This window comes from Hyperolius riggenbachi, chromosome 2, assembly GCF_040937935.1.
Source record: "Hyperolius riggenbachi isolate aHypRig1 chromosome 2, aHypRig1.pri, whole genome shotgun sequence".
Taxonomy (NCBI): Eukaryota; Metazoa; Chordata; class Amphibia; order Anura; family Hyperoliidae; genus Hyperolius; species Hyperolius riggenbachi.
The window spans coordinates 47719327-47738381 of record NC_090647.1 but is presented as its reverse complement, the minus strand read 5'-3'; the positions used below and the strand labels follow the sequence as shown (position 1 = coordinate 47738381).

The 19055-nt window shown below is 46.3% G+C and overlaps 1 protein-coding gene across 8 annotated transcripts in view; it reads right to left on the bottom strand.

Annotated features, from left to right (window-relative positions):
* Positions 1 to 19055, bottom strand: part of PICALM (phosphatidylinositol binding clathrin assembly protein) — a 158206-nt gene that overhangs the window by 15459 nt on the left and 123692 nt on the right. For 5 of the 8 annotated variants that reach the window (XM_068266736.1, XM_068266739.1, XM_068266740.1 and 2 more), the window contains 6 exons: positions 16700 to 16810; positions 14446 to 14577; positions 14332 to 14362; positions 12360 to 12462; positions 7351 to 7374; positions 1973 to 2032 (listed from right to left, as the gene is read on the bottom strand). In XM_068266736.1, the coding sequence (XP_068122837.1) occupies positions 1973 to 2032; positions 7351 to 7374; positions 12360 to 12462; positions 14332 to 14362; positions 14446 to 14577; positions 16700 to 16810 (461 nt within the window). The remainder of the gene's footprint in view (positions 1 to 1972; positions 2033 to 7350; positions 7375 to 12359; positions 12463 to 14331; positions 14363 to 14445; positions 14578 to 16699; positions 16811 to 19055) is intronic. The other 3 variants (XM_068266738.1, XM_068266742.1, XM_068266743.1) reach the window with 1 other exon arrangement.

Sequence of the window (19055 nt, the reverse complement as noted above, 5' to 3'; positions counted from 1 at the left end):
AGGTCCACTAGACACTAGGGAACTGTATAAGGGAATGGGGCAATTAGAAATCAGGGAACTTGATAAGGGAAGGAGGTGGCCTATAGACAGAAGTTGGCCTGCAACTTGGTCCCAATGTCGGCCCACTTTGTACAGGTATTTTGAGTTTGACACCCTTGCTAAATTGTAAGCTTGCAAGGGCAGGGACCTCCTCCTGGTGTTTCCCCTTTCTGATGTAATTTATTACATCATATATGATTTTTTTTTCCTGCTTTTAGCTTGTGAAACAATTGCAACGATTTTCGCCCCTAAAATCCGGAAATAATCATATCGCCAGGGAGGTTAAAGATGGTAAAAAGCATTGTGAGGAAAGGGGGCAAATGGGATAAATGAAAGCAAAACAGGACAGGACAGGACAGTGGTTGGAGAGGACCAATAACATCAGAACAGGAGAGTCAGCAAGTATCAAAGACATAAAAATGGAGTAGGAAATGAAAGCAGTATGCATTACAGAATTAGGCCTGGAACCCACTGCAAAATGCTATCGCTAAGCGCAAGCACTAGCATTTTGTGTGAGCGGTTTGTCAGCGGTTTCATGAGTGTTTTAGGAAAAGATTTTACAAAGTATATAAATTTGCCAGCGATTGTGTAGCGATTAGCGATTAGCATTTTAAAGTCTGATTGGTCCTTTCAATTAATTTTAATACATTGTGTGGTAAGGTTAAAACGCTAGCAAAATCGCTCCATGCAGGATTTAATGAGAGATTAAGCCAGCGTTTATATACTTTACATTGAAGCGCTAACGCTCACAAAATGCTGCATGTCCTGCGTTTGCGATTTGAGGAATCGCAAACGCTCCAGTGGAAGTTGCCCCATCATTTACATTAGCTGAGAGTTTTGGCAAAACGCTAGCGTTTTGAATCGCTCCAGAAATGCTCACAAAACCGCTCTTGTGGGTTCCAGCCCTAATACCGTATAGTGGCTGGATAGTGTGCTGGTTAAAGTGGATCCGAGAAACTTTTACTCATTGCATAATTGTGTTCCTTTCATATTGTTTATAGGGCATTCCTGAAGCAAAATACTTTGTTTTGTTTTAATACACTAATTACTTTTAAACGAAACAAGCCTCACCCACAGCTTTTCACAGTGCCTTGGCATTGTAGCAAGGGCTTATGGGAGCTCAGTCTGGGCAGGAGGAGGATACTAGCCACTGATTTTAGAGGCAGAGAGCAGGAGAGGGGACTGAATTTACACACAGGCAAGCTGATAGCATCTCCAGCCCTCAGCCTGTGACAATGTGACAAACAGAACATGGCTGCCCTCATTGTATCACGGGAATAAATAATCAAACTTTTAAAGCTGTTTGAAGCTAGATATGCTGTGTAAACTATCTAAACTTTAGATAAGATATATAGACAAGTTACTTGTTATAGTTAGTTTTTCATCTCGCATCCGCATTAAAGGGGAACTGAAGAGAGAGGTATATGGAGGCTGTCATGTTTATTTCCTTTTAGACAATACCAGTTGCCTGGCAGCCCTGCTCATCCTCTGCCTCTAATACTATTAGCCATAGCCCCTGAACAAGCATGCAGCAGATCAGGTGTTTCAGTGGTTCAGACTTATAAGTCTGATCTGACAAGACTAGCTGCATGCTTGTTTCTGGTTTTAATCAGATACTACTGCAGAGAAATAGACCAGCAGGGCTGCCAGGCAACTGGTATTGATTAAAAGGAAATACCCATGACAGCCTCCATATACCTCTCTCTTCAGTTTCCCTTTAAGGGCTCTGCCTTCGACACAGGAGACCAGGGTTCAAACCTCAGGTCTTCCTGTGAGGAGACCTTGGGCAAGTCTCCCTAGCACCGCTACTGCCTATAGAGCGCGCCCTAGTGGCTGCAGCTCTGGTGCTTTGAGTCCGCAAGGAGAAAAAGCGAGATGTAAATGTTCTGTGTCTTAAATAATATAAATGGTCCGTGTATCAGAATCCTCTTACCATTCCGAATGCTGTGATCCCTGTGGGTGTCGTGGCTGGATAGGCCATTATTGGTGGTGCCTGTGGTGATAAAGGTATCAGATTTAGTATTGCAGGTAGAAGTCTGTAGCCAATCATAGAGCAGTAAGGTGTGGCCATGCAGATTGGCGAGTGTATGATTGACCCCAAGCAGCAGGCTGACATGGATTCTCAGCAGTGATCTGCACCACTAACACGTCTGCTAGCGAATCACAGTCCCAACACATCCTCAGAAAGGTTAATAAAGCAAAGAGTTTGTCTGGGGCGAGTCATCAAAGCACAGAGCGGAATCAACCAGCAGCCGCAGACAGAAGAATCCCTTTCACAGCTCCCGGCTGCCATTTCCTGCAAGTGATTCTGCTGTGAAAGGGCTTCTTGTGTGGAAAGCAGTGGTCAGAGACTTGGCTGTCACAAAAGGTCACGCTGTATAATGCAATGTTATGGCTGTACAGAAAACAAGTTATGTCACTCACTGTACGGGCTGTACTGCAGTCCACAAGCCCCTCACTCAGAAACTAGAATGGGGGGGGGGGTCCTAAATGCACCTCTGTTTCATATGCACATCACAAACAAAGAGAACCAGTCACAGATGGGAATTTCTTACAACAACATTATTTGCCATTATAGCCAGCCTGGACAAAATTTTCTCCCATTTTAGCCCAGGTTTGGCACATTTATCGCAAAAAATTGTACAATTGAAAAAAAAAAAATGTCACACAGAACTTGTTTCCTTTGTCAGTCACTTAAAAGTGTGGCCATACATCGACCATCCTATTCGATTATTATCGAATTGGGTGAAAATCAGTGCCTGATTGACAATCCAACCCATTTCAGGCTGAAATTAGTCGTGTAAATCAGTCAGACATGCTGCAAAATGTAGGGCCGACTTGCTCGATCAGGTGCGCGGCAGTAACAACGAGCCATATCGAGAAGAGCGACAAAACCCCCAGGGTATAAAGGTACATGTGTGCGTTTATAGATTACCTGTCCTATGTCGCAGTGCTTATCAGTATTCTGAATTCACTGCTTTTTCCAGTAGCCCCATACACAACACTGGTGCATAGCACACGGGGCGCGTGACATCACACTCATGCCATGCTGGTGGCATGTATGCGGCTAATGGAAGAGAAGCAGATTCAGAAGACGGACGGGCACCGCGACACAGAAGAGGTAATGTATAAATGAACACATGCACATTTATACACTAGGGAACAGCGGTGAGGCGGTGCATGCGAGGGATGAGGCAAACAGACGATTTCTGAGAGATTTCATGCTGAAATGTATCGGGAATCGGCCTGCGCTGTATGGGAAGCCGACAGATCTCTCTCCGATCAGATTCAATCAGAGAGAGATTTGTCTCTTGGTCGAATCTGCCCATCATCCCCTGATGTATGGGGACCTTTACAGTAGGTAGTGAAATTGGCCTCCCAAAGATCATGGCCAGTGCATATGGTGGGGACGGAAAAGCCTTGAAAATAAAGACACTGAAATGAAGACACACAGAAGAAAGTGTCCAAATGTATTTACTCAATGCAACTTGTAATAACCTAGTGAACAATAGAATAGCAATAGTTCAGAGGAAAAGAAAGAGAATTGCTGAAATAGATGAAGGCTGCCCCCTCCTGAAATTACTTGTAACCTCAAATCAGGAACAATTTATCACTTTCTTTACTGTACACCAAACTAACTGGCTTCCACTTCTGATACACTGTAATCATTTTGATTAGCTCAGCGTAAACACAGCTATTCCTGGAGCATTTCAACACTTTGGAGTGCAACTGAACATAGTCAGTCAACTATGGGTGGCAAGTCAAAATGGATAAAGTTGTGGACAGGCGCAAGCAGAAAACAAATCTCAAATACAGTGTTTAGTAGAAAGTGTTTAGAGCAGCATCCCCAACCCTGTCCTCAAGGCCCACCAACACTGCACGTTTTGTATGTGTTATGGCCAGATCCCGAAGTGGCCGTCTCACTGCGGCCAATGCGAGGAATGAATTAAGATTTCCGGATTCCCGGCGGCAATGTGACAAATGAAGCTGGCTCCTCGGCTCTTCCCCCTGCCCACCTCCTATTCAGCTCTGGCAGCCGGGGACACGCGTGTCCCCAGAGTCGTTCGTTCCTGCAGAGCGAGTGCTGGCAGAAGCAACGGCTGCACCCTTCCCGCTCTGCTTCCCTGCTGCTACGAACGACTCGGGGGGGGGGGGGGGGGGGGGCAACGCGTGCTCCCGGCTGCCAGAGCTGAATAGGCGGAAGGAGCCAGAGCCGAGGAGCCAGAGCCGAGGAGCCAGAGCAGCCAGAGCCGAGGAGCCAGAGCCGAGGAGCCAGAGCCGAGGAGCCAGAGCAGAGGAGCCAGAGCCGAGGAGCCAGAGCCGAGGAGCCAGAGCAGAGGAGCCAGAGCAGAGGAGCCAGAGCAGAGGAGCCAGAGCAGAGGAGCCAGAGCAGAGGAGCCAGAGCAGAGGAGCCAGAGCAGAGGAGCCAGAGCAGAGGAGCCAGAGCAGAGGAGCCAGAGCAGAGGAGCCGGCTTCATTTGTCACATTATTGCCGCAGAGAATCCGGAAATCTTAATTCATTTCTGACATTGGCCGCAGTGAGACGGCAACTTCTAGTTTTGCCCGGCCAGAACCCGAAGTGGCCCAGACTTCAGGTTCTGCCATAACATATATATCCATAGAGGTAGTTAATGAAATTACCTCACCTGCAAAACATGTACTTTTGGTGGGCCTTGAGGACAAGGCTGGGAACTCTGGTTTAGAGGGATTGTCTGATGCAGGGTGGTTCCTAGAAATACCAAACTGTATGTAAGAGCAACAAAGGAAACTGGTCAGAGAGGCTCCCATGAAGCCTGAGGCAACTCTGAAGCAGTAACGGGAATTTATGTCAAACAGTGGTCAACTATTACCAACAATATCACAAGTGCGCCACAAATTTAGCTTATGTAAGAGGGCTGTAATAAAAAATAAAAATAGACATTAAGTCTCAGCTGAGTTACCAAAAACAAGCTTTATGAATCTCAGGCCAAACAGAAAAAAGTTTGATTCAATTAATTTAAGGGCAACTCCCATTATTCTAACAGTACTGAGTGAGAAGTTAATCCACCCCAAAGAAATAGGAACAAACATTTAAAAACAGCACAAAGAAAATCAAATATATCTCTAAACCAGGAAAATAAACTTACTGCTAAAGGTGATATAAATGCTAATAAGTTACAGGAGAGTTAAACAAAAAAAAATTCAGAATTCAAAAAAATGCCACACTAGTCAGATTAAATTGAGTAGGAGGGGAAAAAACGCTCATGCACACACTCTAAAAGGCTCATTTATTTTTGCAGAAAAGAAACCAGAGTTTTTGTCTGCAATAACCAAAATCAGGCAGACTTTCTAATGAAGGGAGAGACCTGATGCGCTGCTGATGGAAAGGAATAGCTTTATTTTGTGGCGCTGATTGGTATAAATGAGCCATGAGATTGTCTGCAGTCTGGACCGGAGGTGCACAACCTTCTGAAGTCAACGCCCTACCACTGAAACTTCAAAGGAAACTATTTTTAGAGAAAGGTGAACTCTTAGAAGATAAAAACTTAAATTACTTTATAAAGTTGCCGCCAGTAAACAGACAGCTGAATCACAATGAATTCTCCAAGCCCTGGATTGCTTGTGATTATGAGACAGACCTATCCACAGAGCCTCCCAGCCCATTTCTTGATTGGCCAGGAACGCCAGATTGACAAACATCTGTCCAACGGCTCTTCCATCAGATTTACATATATATGGTTAGATTTGTGATATGGAGATGATGTGCTTGCATAAACAACATTTGTGTCTGGACAGGAATTAAATCTAAATGGGTGCATGCATGTGACTTCACAACAAACAGGTGTGTACAGGTGTCTTCTGAAAAGTAAATAGAAGGCAAAACATTTTTATCTGGCTGAGGAAATAATGCTTGTTAAGGTTTCAGTGCTCTAAAGTTCAAAGGGTCATTACTTCAGCTTGTTGTGCAGCTGAATGAAGCTCATTTTACATCACACTGTCATGGTTGTGTGTTCTAACATTGTGCAAGTCTACAGAAACCATTTAAGGACGCTAATTTTAGGAATAATAGGTTTGTATTTTATCTGGAGGAAGCGCTCTGGGCCGCGCTTACAAAATATAGACAGGGAGGGGTAAAATGAATTAATGGGTGGTGGAGGGGGAGGGTTCAAGCACTTGAGTCAAGTAGTGAGAGTAGGGTATTTAAATTCAGGTTCAGCACATGTCCCCTAGCCCCTGATGAGTCAGCTGGTCTGATCAAACCAGTAGGGCGGAGCCTAAGGAGGAAGTGTTGAACCAAGATGCTGCTACACTATTACCCTGTGCGTCATGCTGTAATTATTTTAATGGCACTGTTATATTAAACGTGGTTTTATACAAGAAAAACGGTTTGTGTGGTTGGCAAATCGGAGTGGACATCTGCTAAAGGGTTGCCAAGTCTGCAGAGCTGAGGTTGAAGGCAAAGCGACACCATTATATGTGAGTGCACAAGTCAAAATTCGGTAAGCAGGGGATATGGGGGGGGGGGGGGGGGGGGGGGGCCTGACACGCTGGCGACAGGCACTACCTTGGCGGCTGTGGGCTGCATGTTTAGGGGCTACACATTAACGGTGCTTGTAATGATGTGTACAGTCTACGCTATGTTTGTATATTTTTAATGTTCATGCAGGTGTTATGTGATCTGAGAAGCAGATGCTGTATTACAAAGCCTGCGACACTGAGCGCTAGTGGATTCCCTGTGATTAGTTTTTTTGTTTTTAATACCCACCACAGAAGCCCTGCCATAAATCTTGCAGCTGGAGTTGTGGATCTAGGTCATGAAAGAATCACTTCTCAGTATCTACAGTCATCGTACAGAGTCTGAGCTGGCATTATAAAGTAAAACTAAGTTTCAAGTTTCGTAAGAGGTTCACTCTACACCTTACAACTTCGGAACCATCAATTAAGCATGTAGGCGGAGAATGGTTTTGCACCAATGACCCAGATGACTATGGGCATCTCAGACACGCTTGCAGGCAGCGTTGCCTCGGAAGCAGGTCTCCGATCTTGCAGAAGCTCAGTAATGGTAAATCCAGCTTCCCAGGCAAGCGCATAGGAGAAATAGTGCAGCTATGCCAGTGTCAGCCACCAGGTGGCAGCACACCATGCCATTAGTGAAGGTAGGATCAGGAAGCACCGGGCAGGAATGGGTGAGGAAGAGGAGGAGTCAGTCTCTGAGCACACCATTGGATAGAATTAGTGTGAGGCACCCACGCTGCGGCAAAGGTTAATAATATGCATGCCAGATCACAGCAAGAAAGGCAGATTCTTTTTGCTTTTTTCAGTTCAACTTACGTATGATTGGAAATGCATGCCATTCTGTTTTATAGTTCACCGGGACGAACAGTTAAACAATGCAATAACACAAGATTAGAACACAAACTTGTGACAATGGTGCTAACATCACATTTCACAAACATACAATATGAGTGACATCACAACGCAGCGAGGGCGAGCCAGTGACGGGAGTTCAGCACCGGCCGCAACCATCGCCTTCAAGGCCTCAATAGGGTGGCCATTCACTATTAGCACGCCCATACATTGCTCCATCTTGCAGGGTGATCGATATTCCAATCCAATAATTTTATAGAATGGGAGAATTGGTGGTGCAACATGGCCACCCAAACGATCTTTCGATCGTTTTCCGGGTGAAATCAGAAGAATTGATCGGGAATGCTAGAAAATCTCAGTGGCAAGGGATGATCGGGTGAATGGCTTTAATGGCTTTCGATATTGCAACAAATGGTGTACATTTAGCAGGTGTTCCCCTAAGTGTATAGGTATCCCCCCCGAGTGCAGTGCTGAAGGCTCACATGTCACGCCAGCATGAACCCTTCCCTCCTCCGGTGTATGGCGTCACCGTGTGCGCCTAAACCAACTGACATTGGCGCATGTAGCGATGTCATGGTGTGACATGGTACAGGCGCTCGCTAACATTGCCAGATGCCAGAGGACACTGGGATCCGCACCGGCGTGCGACAGGTGAGCCTTAAACATTGCAGGCGCACACACATGGGGAATTTCATGCTGAAATCTATGCAAACCGTGTGCCATGTATGGGCAGGAAATAGATCCCTCTTTGAACAGATTCGATCAGAGACAGATCTACCTAATGGTCAATCTGGTGACTGATTGACTAATGTACGGCCACCTTTAAAATCAGGTGAGTGATTGAGATCTACAGTACAGACCAAAAGCCACCGGTTTGCTTTGATTACTGCTTTGCAAACTCTTGGCATTCTCTTGATGAGCTTCAATAGGTAAGTATTCAAGGAAGGATCGGCACCACACCCAGTATTAATAGCTCAAATACTTTATTTAATCATTAAAAAGACCAGCAACGACAGTCCGCTGTTTCGGCATAAGCTGCCTTTCTCAAGTTGCCATAATGTCAAATTTGACATTATGGCAACTTGAGAAAGGCAGCTTATGCCGAAACAGCGGACTGTCGTTGCTGGTCTTTTTAATGATTAAATAAAGTATTTGAGCTATTAATACTGGGTGTGGTGCCGATCCTTCGTTGAATACTTGGATATAGACCCCATGGTACAGGGGTGAGGATCAAGGCACACACTTGAAAACTTGAGCCCATAAGTGGGTGCTCCCAGGATCAGGTTTGCAGAGCTTCAAGAGGTAGTCACCTGAAATGGTTTTCACTTCACAGGTGTGCCCTGTTAGGTTTAATAAGTGGGATTTCTTGCCTTATAAATGGGGTTTGGACCATCAGTTGCGTTGTGGAGAAGTCAGGTGGATACACAGCTGATAGTCCTACTGAATAGACAGTCACCTCTGCTGCAGAGGATAAGTTCATCCGAGTCACCAGCCTCAGAAATAGCAGGTTAACAGCAGCTCAGATTAGAGACCAGGTCATTGCCACACAGAGTTGTAGCAGCACACATCTCTAGAACAACTGTTAAGAGGAGACTGTGTGAATCAGGCCTTCAGGGTAGAATATCTGCTAGGGAAAACACTGCTAAGGACAGGCAACAAGCAGAAGAGACTTGCTTGGGCTAAAGAACACACGGAATGGACATTAGACCAGTGGAAATCTGTGCTTTGGTCTGATGAGTCCAAATTTGAGATTTTTGGTTCCAACCACGGTGTCTTTGTGCGACGCAGAAAAGGTGAATGGATGGACTCTACATGCCTGGTTCCCACCGTCAAGTATGGAGGAGGTGTGATGGTGTGGGGTTCTTTGCTGGTGACACTGTTGGGGATTTATTCCAAATTGAAGGCATACTGAACCAGCATGGCTACCACAGCATCTTGCAGCGGCATTGCTATTCCATCTGGTTTGCGTTTAGTTGGACCATCATTTATTTTTCAACAGGACAATGACCCCAAACACACTTCCAGGCTGTGTAAGGGCTATTTGACCAGGAAGGAGAGTGATGGGGTGCTGCGCCAGATGACCCGGCCTCCACAGTCACCAGACCTGAACCCAATCGAGATGGTTTGGACCGCAGAGTGCAGGAAAAAGGGCCAACAAGTGCTAAGCATCTCTGGGAACTCATTCAAGACTGTTGGAAGACCATTTCAGGTGACTACCTCTTGAAGCTCATCAAGAGAATGCCAAGAGTGTGTAAAGCAGTAATCAAAGCAAAAGGTGGCTACTTTGAAGAACCTAGAATATGACATATTTTCAGTTGTTTCACATTTTTTTGGTTATGTACTATACCACATGTGTTAATTCATAGTTTGGATGCCTTCAGGGTGAATCTACAATGTTCATAGTCATGAAAATAAAGAAAACTCTTTGAATGAGAAGGCGTGTCCAAACTTTTGGTCTGTACTGTATGTGGTTTCAATCAACCATTTATCTGCTTCCACCATTTGACATTAGATCAGATCTCAATCCAATAATGATAGCAAAGCTGCCGCCACTAGCTTTTTACTCATCCGCAGTACCAAGCTATTAAAGCTGGCAACTGCATATCACTTACAACATTGTTAATAGATTTGTTTTAGACGCAAGATTGCTTTTAAATCTAACGTGATCTATTAAAGATGTCACAAGTGTAACGCAGCATCAGCTGCTGGCAAATTTCAGTCTCCTTTCACCCCCTGCTAGTTTCCAAATAGGTCATTCGGAGCCAAACTCCTGGAAGACCTCTTGACATACAGCTGAAACATCTCATTGGTCAAAAGATCTGTAAATCAGTGTAGCCAGTTTTGCTATTCATAGCACTATAGATAGCACTATAGATATACTAAGCTGTGTAACAGCAGCACTCTCTGTCATTAATAGCACTTTCCTCAGCCCTTAAGGGTCTCCCAATTTGGAAAAAAAATTAATGCTAAACCAGTCTACTGGTGAGTCCCCCATTCCATGTGACCCTCTGTATTGGGGGAAAGGCCAAGAACCATGGAACCAGAGATCCTGTAAAGAAAAGAAGTTACATACCTGAGGCTTCCTCCAGCCCCATACGCGCTGATCGATCCCACACCGCCGTCCAGCACTGCCCGCAACTACGAGAACCGACTCCCGTCAGTGACGTCATCGGAGCCGCGCTACGCAGGAGAAGTGCGCCCTCTACGTATCTCTCCATACACTGCTGCAGAGATACGCAAAGAGCGCACCTCTGCTACGCTAGACTGGCTCCGACTGGCGGCAGAGCGGGGTCCCGGTTCTCATAGCTGCGGGCAGCGCTGGACGGCGGCGTGGGATTGATCAGCGCTTATGGGGCTGGAGGAAGCCCCAGGTATGTATAACAGCTTTTCTTTACAGGATCTCTGGTTCTCTTTAAAGGACAGCCGAGGTGACATGTGACATGATGGAATAGACGTGTATGTACAGTGCCAAGCACACAAATAACTAGGGTATGTGTCTTTTTTTTTCTTTCTCTGACTGAAAATGTTAAATATCAGGTATGCAAGTGACAGTTTCTGCCCGGGAAGGGACTGGGTCAGATTATAGCACAACCCTCACTGATAAATTACAGCCATAAAACACTTTCCTGTCAGTAAATGGCTTCTGAGAGGAGGAAAGAGATAAACAGGATCAATAATTCATAGATTTGAGCTCTGGCAAACTTCAATGAAGGTATCATTAAGCAGAGACGATGAAACAGTAAACACTTAAAAACTAGATTTAAATGTAAAATAAAACTCTGATCTCTGAAAAAAGGCATTTTTAGGAGACTCAGGATAGATACAATTGTTTTTCTTATCAGTTTATTTTCACCTTGGATGCCCTTTAAAGTACAACTGAAGTGAGAGGGATGTGGAGGCTGACATATTTATATCCTTTTAAACAATACCAGTTGCCTGGCAGCCCTGCTGATGTATTTGGCTGCATTAGTGTCTCAGTAACACCAGAAACAAGCATGCAGCTAATCCTGTCAGATCTGACAATGTCAGAAGCACCTGATCTGCTGCATGCTTGTTCAGGGTCTGTGGCTAAAACGATTAGAGGCAGAGGATCAGCAGGATAGCCAGACAACTGGTATTGCTTAAAAGAGGGAAAAATGGCAGCCTCCATAACCCTCTCACTTCCTGGTCCAAACGGGGCGGTTTCCAGCAGCATTTTACGGCATTGCGGATGGCCGGTGAACTGTAAAGCGCTGTGATCACGAATCCCTATGGGGCCATTCTTAAAGGGATACTGTAGGGGGGGTCGGGGGAAAATGAGTTGAACTTACCCGGGGCTTCTAATAGTCCCCCGCAGACATCCTGTGCCTGCGCAGCCACTGCCCAATGCTCCGGCCCCGCCTCTGGTTCACTTCTGGAATTTCAGTCAGAAAACCACTGCGCCTGCGTTGCAGTGTCCTCGCTTCCCTGATGTCACCAGGAGCGCACGGCGCAGACACAGACCATACTGGGCCTGCGCAGTACACTCCTGGTGACATCAGCGGTATCGAGGACACGGCAACGCAGGCGCAGTAGTTTTCAGACTTTAAAGTCTGAAATTCCAGAAGTGAACCGGAGGCGGGGCCGGAGCATTGGTGCGCGGGCACATGATGTCTGCGGGGGACCATTAGAAGCCCCGGGTAACTTCAACTCATTTTTCCCTGACCCCCCTCCAGTATTCCTTTAATGCAGCATTTGCAATTTGTATAAATCGCAAACACGCCACATGCAACATCTTGGAAGAGATCTGGATACAATTTTTGCTCCCCAATTGAGGATCGCAAAACACAAACCCATTTACTCTAAAGAGATTTAAAAAAATGTCAGCCCCAAAGACACAGGCATGAATGTTTCCATTCACACATACAACGTACATGCAAGGCACACAGGACTCTAGCATACAGCAAGCCTTGCACACATCAATGCACAGTCTCAGCACAGAGACAGGTCCTCACCAGGGTGGCCGGGTTCCAGGTCGTAGTGGGAGCCATCTTTGGCTGCCAGTTGGTCCCACCTGTGAGCCTCTTCTCTCCAGGCTGACTCCAGTGAACATCATTGCTAAAATATTCAAAGAAATGAAAAGTTAGCATTCTCCCCTATGGCATCAGGAATAAATACCAGTCGTACAATGGACAGCACTACACTAGGAGCTCTTCCTGGAAACCTACAGGTCTGAATTCTTATTAATGTGTGCGGCCACACCTACTCAGTATACTGCACCCAAGTAGGCCAGGAAAAATGTTCCAAAGCCAGTAGAAATTATACCAACATGCTCTGGGAGGAGTATTCCACATAGCCAATCAGCTTAGGCTGTGACATTGCTGGGAGGACAGGGTTACATACCAATACACAGCAATATATAAACAGAGAGTATTTCTAATGCTGAAGCCAGGATAATAAATAAAAATGCGTACCCGGAATAGTTTACTGTATTTTACTATACATCACTATGGTGCCCCTTTAAACGGCTATTTGGTAGCAGTCTGCTACAAATCACTCTGGTACTGATCCCACACAGAGAGATCGTATATACAGTATATGGAAGATTAAATGTTCTAGAAGTACACATTATTTACAAAGTCAATTGTTAAAGTGGATCCGAGATGAACTTTTACTCATTGCATAATTGTGTTCCTTTCATATAGTTTATGGGGAATTCCTCAAGCCAAATACTTTTTTGTTTTAATACTCTAATTCCCTATGAACTGAACAAGCCTCGCCCACAGCTTCTGAGAGAGCCTCGGCATTTTCAGACAGTAGCAAGGGCTTATGGGAGCTCAGTCTGGGCAGGAGGAGGGGGAGGTATTACTAGCCAGAGATTTCAGAAGCAGAGGGGATGGGGGAGGAGGAGAGGGGACTGAATTTACACACAAGCAAGCTGATAGCATCTCCAGCCCTTAGCCTGGGACAATGTGACAAACAGAACATGGCTGCCCTCCTTGTATCACAGGAATAAATAATCAAACTTTTGCAGCTAGATATGCTGTGTAAACTATCTAAACTTTAGATAAGATATATAGACAAGTTACTTGTTATAGTTAATTTTTTTATATCGGATCCGCTTTAAATAAAGCTTCATTGTATTGATTCTTTCAGCCAATCACAGCTGACAAAACAAAACAGGATGTATTTTTATTTTCCACAAAGCAACAAGGATCACAGACCGTGAACTGTCAGGACCATGGTCATGACATCACAATGTGGGAGGGGTTTCGCCACAATATCAGCCATACAGACGCCTCTGATGATCTATTCGAAAAAAGGTCAAGATTTCTTAGGAAAAAGAGGGTATCGGCTACTAATTGGGATGAAGTTCAATCCTGAGTTAAAGTACATCTTTAAAGGGAAGGTTCAGGGTGGCTCTTAAAAAAATAAAAATGCACATCCACTTACCTGGGGCTTCCTCCAGCCGTGGGCAGCCAGGACGTGCCCTCGGCGCCGCTCCGCAGGCTCCCGGTCCCCTCCGGTGGCCGACCCGACCTGGCCAGGCCGGCGGCCAGGTCGGGCTCTTCTGCGTTTCAAAATGCGCCTCACGGGGGTGCGCTGACGTCATCGGACGTCCTCCGGGCTGTACTGCGCAGGCGCAGTAGTTCTGCACCTGCGCAGTACAGCCCGGAGGACGTCCGATGACGTCAGCGCGCCCCCGTGAGGCGCATTTTGAAACGCAGAAGAGCCCGACCTGGCAGCCGGCCTGGCCAGGTCGGGTCGGCCACCGGAAGGGACCGGGAGCCTGCGGAGCGGCGCCGAGGGCACGTCCTGGCTGCCCACGGCTGGAGGAAGCCCCCGGTAAGTGGATGGGCATTTTTATTTTTTTAAGAGCCACCCTGAACCTTCCCTTTAAAGTAGTATTATACTAGTAATATCCTGGACATCAATGACTTTTACAACAGTCGTTTTGTTTTCTTCAATAAAAACAAAAACACTCACTTCTTTGCTGTTCCATTGCCAATGCCAAGATCTAGGAGAGAACACAAGAAATAAGTAAAGTGTGGACTAACCTCACCTCTAAAGATGCATCAACCAAAATTAGGTCCAACTTACTGCCCACGAGGTTGGCCAAAGAGGAGTCCAGGTCGTCGGAGACCAGCTTGTTTGGTGGGATTTTGGAAGAAAGGATGCTACTGTTTTGGGCAGCTACTGTTGGCTTGAGAAGCCCTCCTAAATTGTCGAAAGCTTGAAAACAAAAGGTAAGAATGTGATTTAGGATCGAAATACATTCATTTTTGAGTTGGAATCAGGTAAACATAAGTTTGACTACAGTCTGAAGCCAATCAATCAGTTTAGTGCCATCTACATAGACCTTTGTCTTCAATGTAAGTTTTTCCATGCTGCCCGCCATTTCTGTGGCGCCCCCCGGTAACTTCCTCATTCTGCTAGCGCTACAGGAGCCTTTCGAAGTACTTGCGTCTCTAAATACTTCCTGTAGATCAGGGGACTCAAACTCAATTTACCTGGGGGCCGCAGGAGGCAAAAGTCAGGATGAGGCTGGGCCGCATAAGGGATTTCACAATGAGCAGCTCCTGCCACCCAACCCCCCATTGATTTTTATCTCAAAATCAAATTCACACTGAAGCGAACTATTTTGCCTATTTAACCTTATAGTTCGCTTCAGTGCTCCCATTACAAGTAATCCGCCGATTCCCCGCCGCAAAACGAGGGCTGCAGAGCCCCCAAATCACCCAAGGGGCAATCCGCCGGCATTTCCTGGAAGGGTCAGAGCTTTCAGCTTCAGCTCTGCCCCTCCTGACTTCAATCGCGGCGCATCGCCGCCTCTGCCCACCCCTCTCACTCTTCCTTCACAGAGAGGGGCGGGGAGAGGCGGCGATCCGTGCGGCGATTGACGTCAGGAGGGGCAGAGCTGAAGCTGAAAGCTCTGCCCCTTCCAGGAAATGCCGGCGAATTGCCCCCCGGGCGATTTGGGGGCTCTGCAGTCCTCGTTTAGCGGCGGGGATGCAGCGGATTGCTTGGGAGCACTGAAGCGAACTATAAGGAAGCTTTTGCCGGCGCGGGCCACAAAATATTGTCTCTAGGGCCGCAAATGGCCTGCGAATTTGAGACCCCTGCTGTAGATGATCGCATCTGTAAGCCCGGTATCACATGTGCGCAGTACATGCTTGTCTTTGGAAGTAGACAAGTCCCAGTGACAATGGCCAGCATGAAGGACCGGGAAGGCTGTAAGGTAGCCAGAGCCTTCCCTCTTTTTAGGCAAGTATGGAACTTAGTGTTATTGCACTTCAGGTTCACTTTAAGCCATCTGCAGACATCAAGTTACAGTTGGAGATAGTATTAAGCCTGGTCTGATTACCATTGATCTATCTACACAAATCAAGGGAAGCTCCTGCTGTCTCCATTATAAGCCAGCCTCTGAACTAATGCACAGGCCAGGTAGTGGTCATGTGAGGTGGGCAGCAGCCCACAGCCTGGAGATCAGAGACCTAATTTAGACCTGACTGTTGCCTTGCCGTCCTCCTGCACCACCTGGACCCTCTGCAACTCCCCCCTGAATGTCCTTGAGCCAGGGCAAGCGCAGTCTGGGCGTGCGCACTCTTGGCTGGGAGCATTTTGCGCCTGCACAATAGTACTGCACAAACAAAACCCTCCCGGCGATGGGCGCATGCGTGGCCAGAGCTTGAATTGCAGAGGATCCAGGCGACGTGGAAGGACAGTGCCGAGGGATTGATCAGCCTGGAGGGAGCTGAAGGATGCCCCAGGTGTGTATAACTTTTTTGTCGAAGCCATCTCAGGTTCTCTTTACCTACTTCCTGTTGATTGGTCCAATTTCAAGTTGAACTTACCCGAGACTTCTAATGGTCCCCCGAAGTTCTGCACCCATGTAGCCACTCACCGATGCTCCAGCCCCCGCCTCCAGTTCACTTCTGGAACTTCCGACCTTAAAGTCAGAAAACCACTGCGCTTGCACGGCCGTGTCCTCGCTCCCGCTGACGTCAACAGGAGCTTACTGCGCAGGCGCAGACCGCACTGGGCCTGAGCATTACACTCCTGCTGACGTCAGCGGTAGCAAGGGCGCAGCCGTGCAGGCGCAGTAGTTTTCTGACTAAAGTCGAAAATTCCAGAAGTGAATTGGAGGTGGGGATCGGAGCATCAGCGAATGGCTACACAGGCGCAGAACGTCTGTGGGGGACCATTAGCAGCCCCGGGTAAGTTCAACTCTTTTTTCCCCCTACCCTCCTACAGTAGTCCTTGACAGTGCAAGGATTGTTTGGCAGCAGGTCAGGCAAACCCAAAAGCCCTATGAAGCTAAGTAAACCCCAAAAATGAATTCATATTTTCTTACCTGTGGCATCTATGTTGATGTTAGTGGGAGACTTGTTGCCAAAAACAGAATCAAAGTCCACATTAAGGCCACTGGAGGTCTGTGGTTGAACAGCTAGTGATGGGGTAAACCCTGAAAACAAACGGACATGTTACCGTATAGTACCCGAGTGAGATCACAGATACTACAGGTAATCTGCTGAAGGTCACTACTTTAAAAAGCACTGCGAAAACAATATACAAACAAGTCATCGCTAATTATCGTATTTGGATCTGTCCACTAAGCACAAGGTAAAAAGTAAATAAAAATATACCAAAAATATAATTATATACATACACTCACAGAGTCCCGGTTATCCAGAAACTTACTAACCAGCAGTCCCAACCCGCCAGCACAGATCGCCGGCAGTGCTCGCACTGGTGAAGGACAACTTGGGGGGCTGGAGGCACAATGGAAGGACACAGAGGCAGGTCATTGTACACAGAACATGCCTTTGTGTCCTAATATGATTTGACTAACACGCCTCGGGTTGTCTTTAAAGACTGGGTTCCAAGGCTCCCCCAAGGTTAACATACTTTCAATTACTGGATTTTAACATTTAATACTATGATACGTATAGAGTGGGGTAGAGTACTGTATTAGCCAGGCCTATTTCAAGATATTGAATCTCAAGCAAACAAAGCACGTCCAGGACTGTGCATGTTAGTACAAAAATCATCTGACGACTCAGTTTATGAAACCACAGACTCCAGTTACCCTAATTTGCTTTGACTCCTCAACTGCTTAGTCTAATACTTACCAGGGCTGTGCAGTGGGTACTAAAATAATTTGAAAAAAAATGCTCCAAATTAGACTCCACGACTCTACAGGCCTGTCCCAGTCAGTGCCGGATAACCAAGACTCTAGTGTGCGAGTGACTTCCCACTTAACAGAGGAGCAGGACTTCAGCCTGACCACATGGAAAGACTATCCTATTTCTGCAACTAGACACACATGAGCAGCGAGAGGAGTGAGTAAAGTTAATTTATGAAGACAATGGTCCAATTCTTTTTTTTAATTGTCAAATATTTATAAGGAGTTTAAGGGCAGTATTATTTAAGAGGAAATAAATATTGACGCCTTACTTTAGGTACCCTTTAAACAATACCAGTTTCCTGGCATCCTACTGATTTCTTTGGCTGCAGCACTGTCTAAATACCACACCGAAAAACATGCAGGTAGACTTGTCAGGCTTCGGTCAGAACACCCGACCTGCATGCTTGTTTAGGGTCTATGGCTAGAGGCAGGGGATCAGCAGGCCAGGCAGGCAATATGCATTGAGATAGCTTAAATATTATCAGAGGTAGCTGCATGATGATTTAGCAGATCTGCAATCCAGTGGATTCAATACTCCCCCTGTAGTAAATACTCTCCCTCCAGCTGGGAGATACAGAACCACACAACACTCAAATTGGTGGAAATGCATCAGATTTATATATTCTAAAACAAGGTATATATAGCCAGTCAGTCAGTGCAGGATTTTACAAACCAATCAGCCCCTTGTACACAACGGAATACATGTTTGGCTATCTGACCTTAGTTTGTCATATTTAGATACACGATAACAATGCTTTTTACTGTAACACAATGGCGTACATTTTAGTATGTTTGACGCTACCAGACCTTAAGGTGGCCATCCACTGGTTGATTTGCCATCAGATCGACCAACAGATAGATCCCCCTCTGATCGAATCTGATCAAAGAGGGACCGTATGGCTGCCTTTACTGCAAACAAATTGTGAATCGATTTCAGCCTGAAATGGATTCACGATTTGTGAAGCTGCAACCCCGGTGTACATTACCTGATCAGGCCGGCGCGTGTCCCCTGGTCTCCACTGTCTTCTTCTCCGTTCTGGGCTCCAGCTTCACTTCCTGTCCGGGACAGGAAGAGGTGAAGCCTGCCGGAACACAGCTGAGAAGGAGCAGCGGTGACAGCGGGGATACGCGCCGGCCAGATCAGGTAATGTATTGCCGCTAGCCTCGGTCATCAGACATTTGAACACCGCCATCGACGCACTCCCGACCCGCCGGCGATCAAAATCTTCCGCGTGGACAGATCGACGACAACTATCGATTTCAGACGGAATTCGATCTCGTTCTGTCTGCGTTTGCGCAACGATTTCACAGCAGATTCGATCACAGTGATCGAATCTGCTGTATATCGGCGGGAAACAGTATAAGTGTATGGGCCCCTTTAGTTTGTTATTTTACTTACATACACAGTAGCAAAGACTCATAGAAACAACGCATTGTAGCTTACATAAGAGGTAACAAGATCAACAGGTATCGCATTTAACAAGTAGCAAACATTTAACAGACTTGATTAACAATAGTGAAT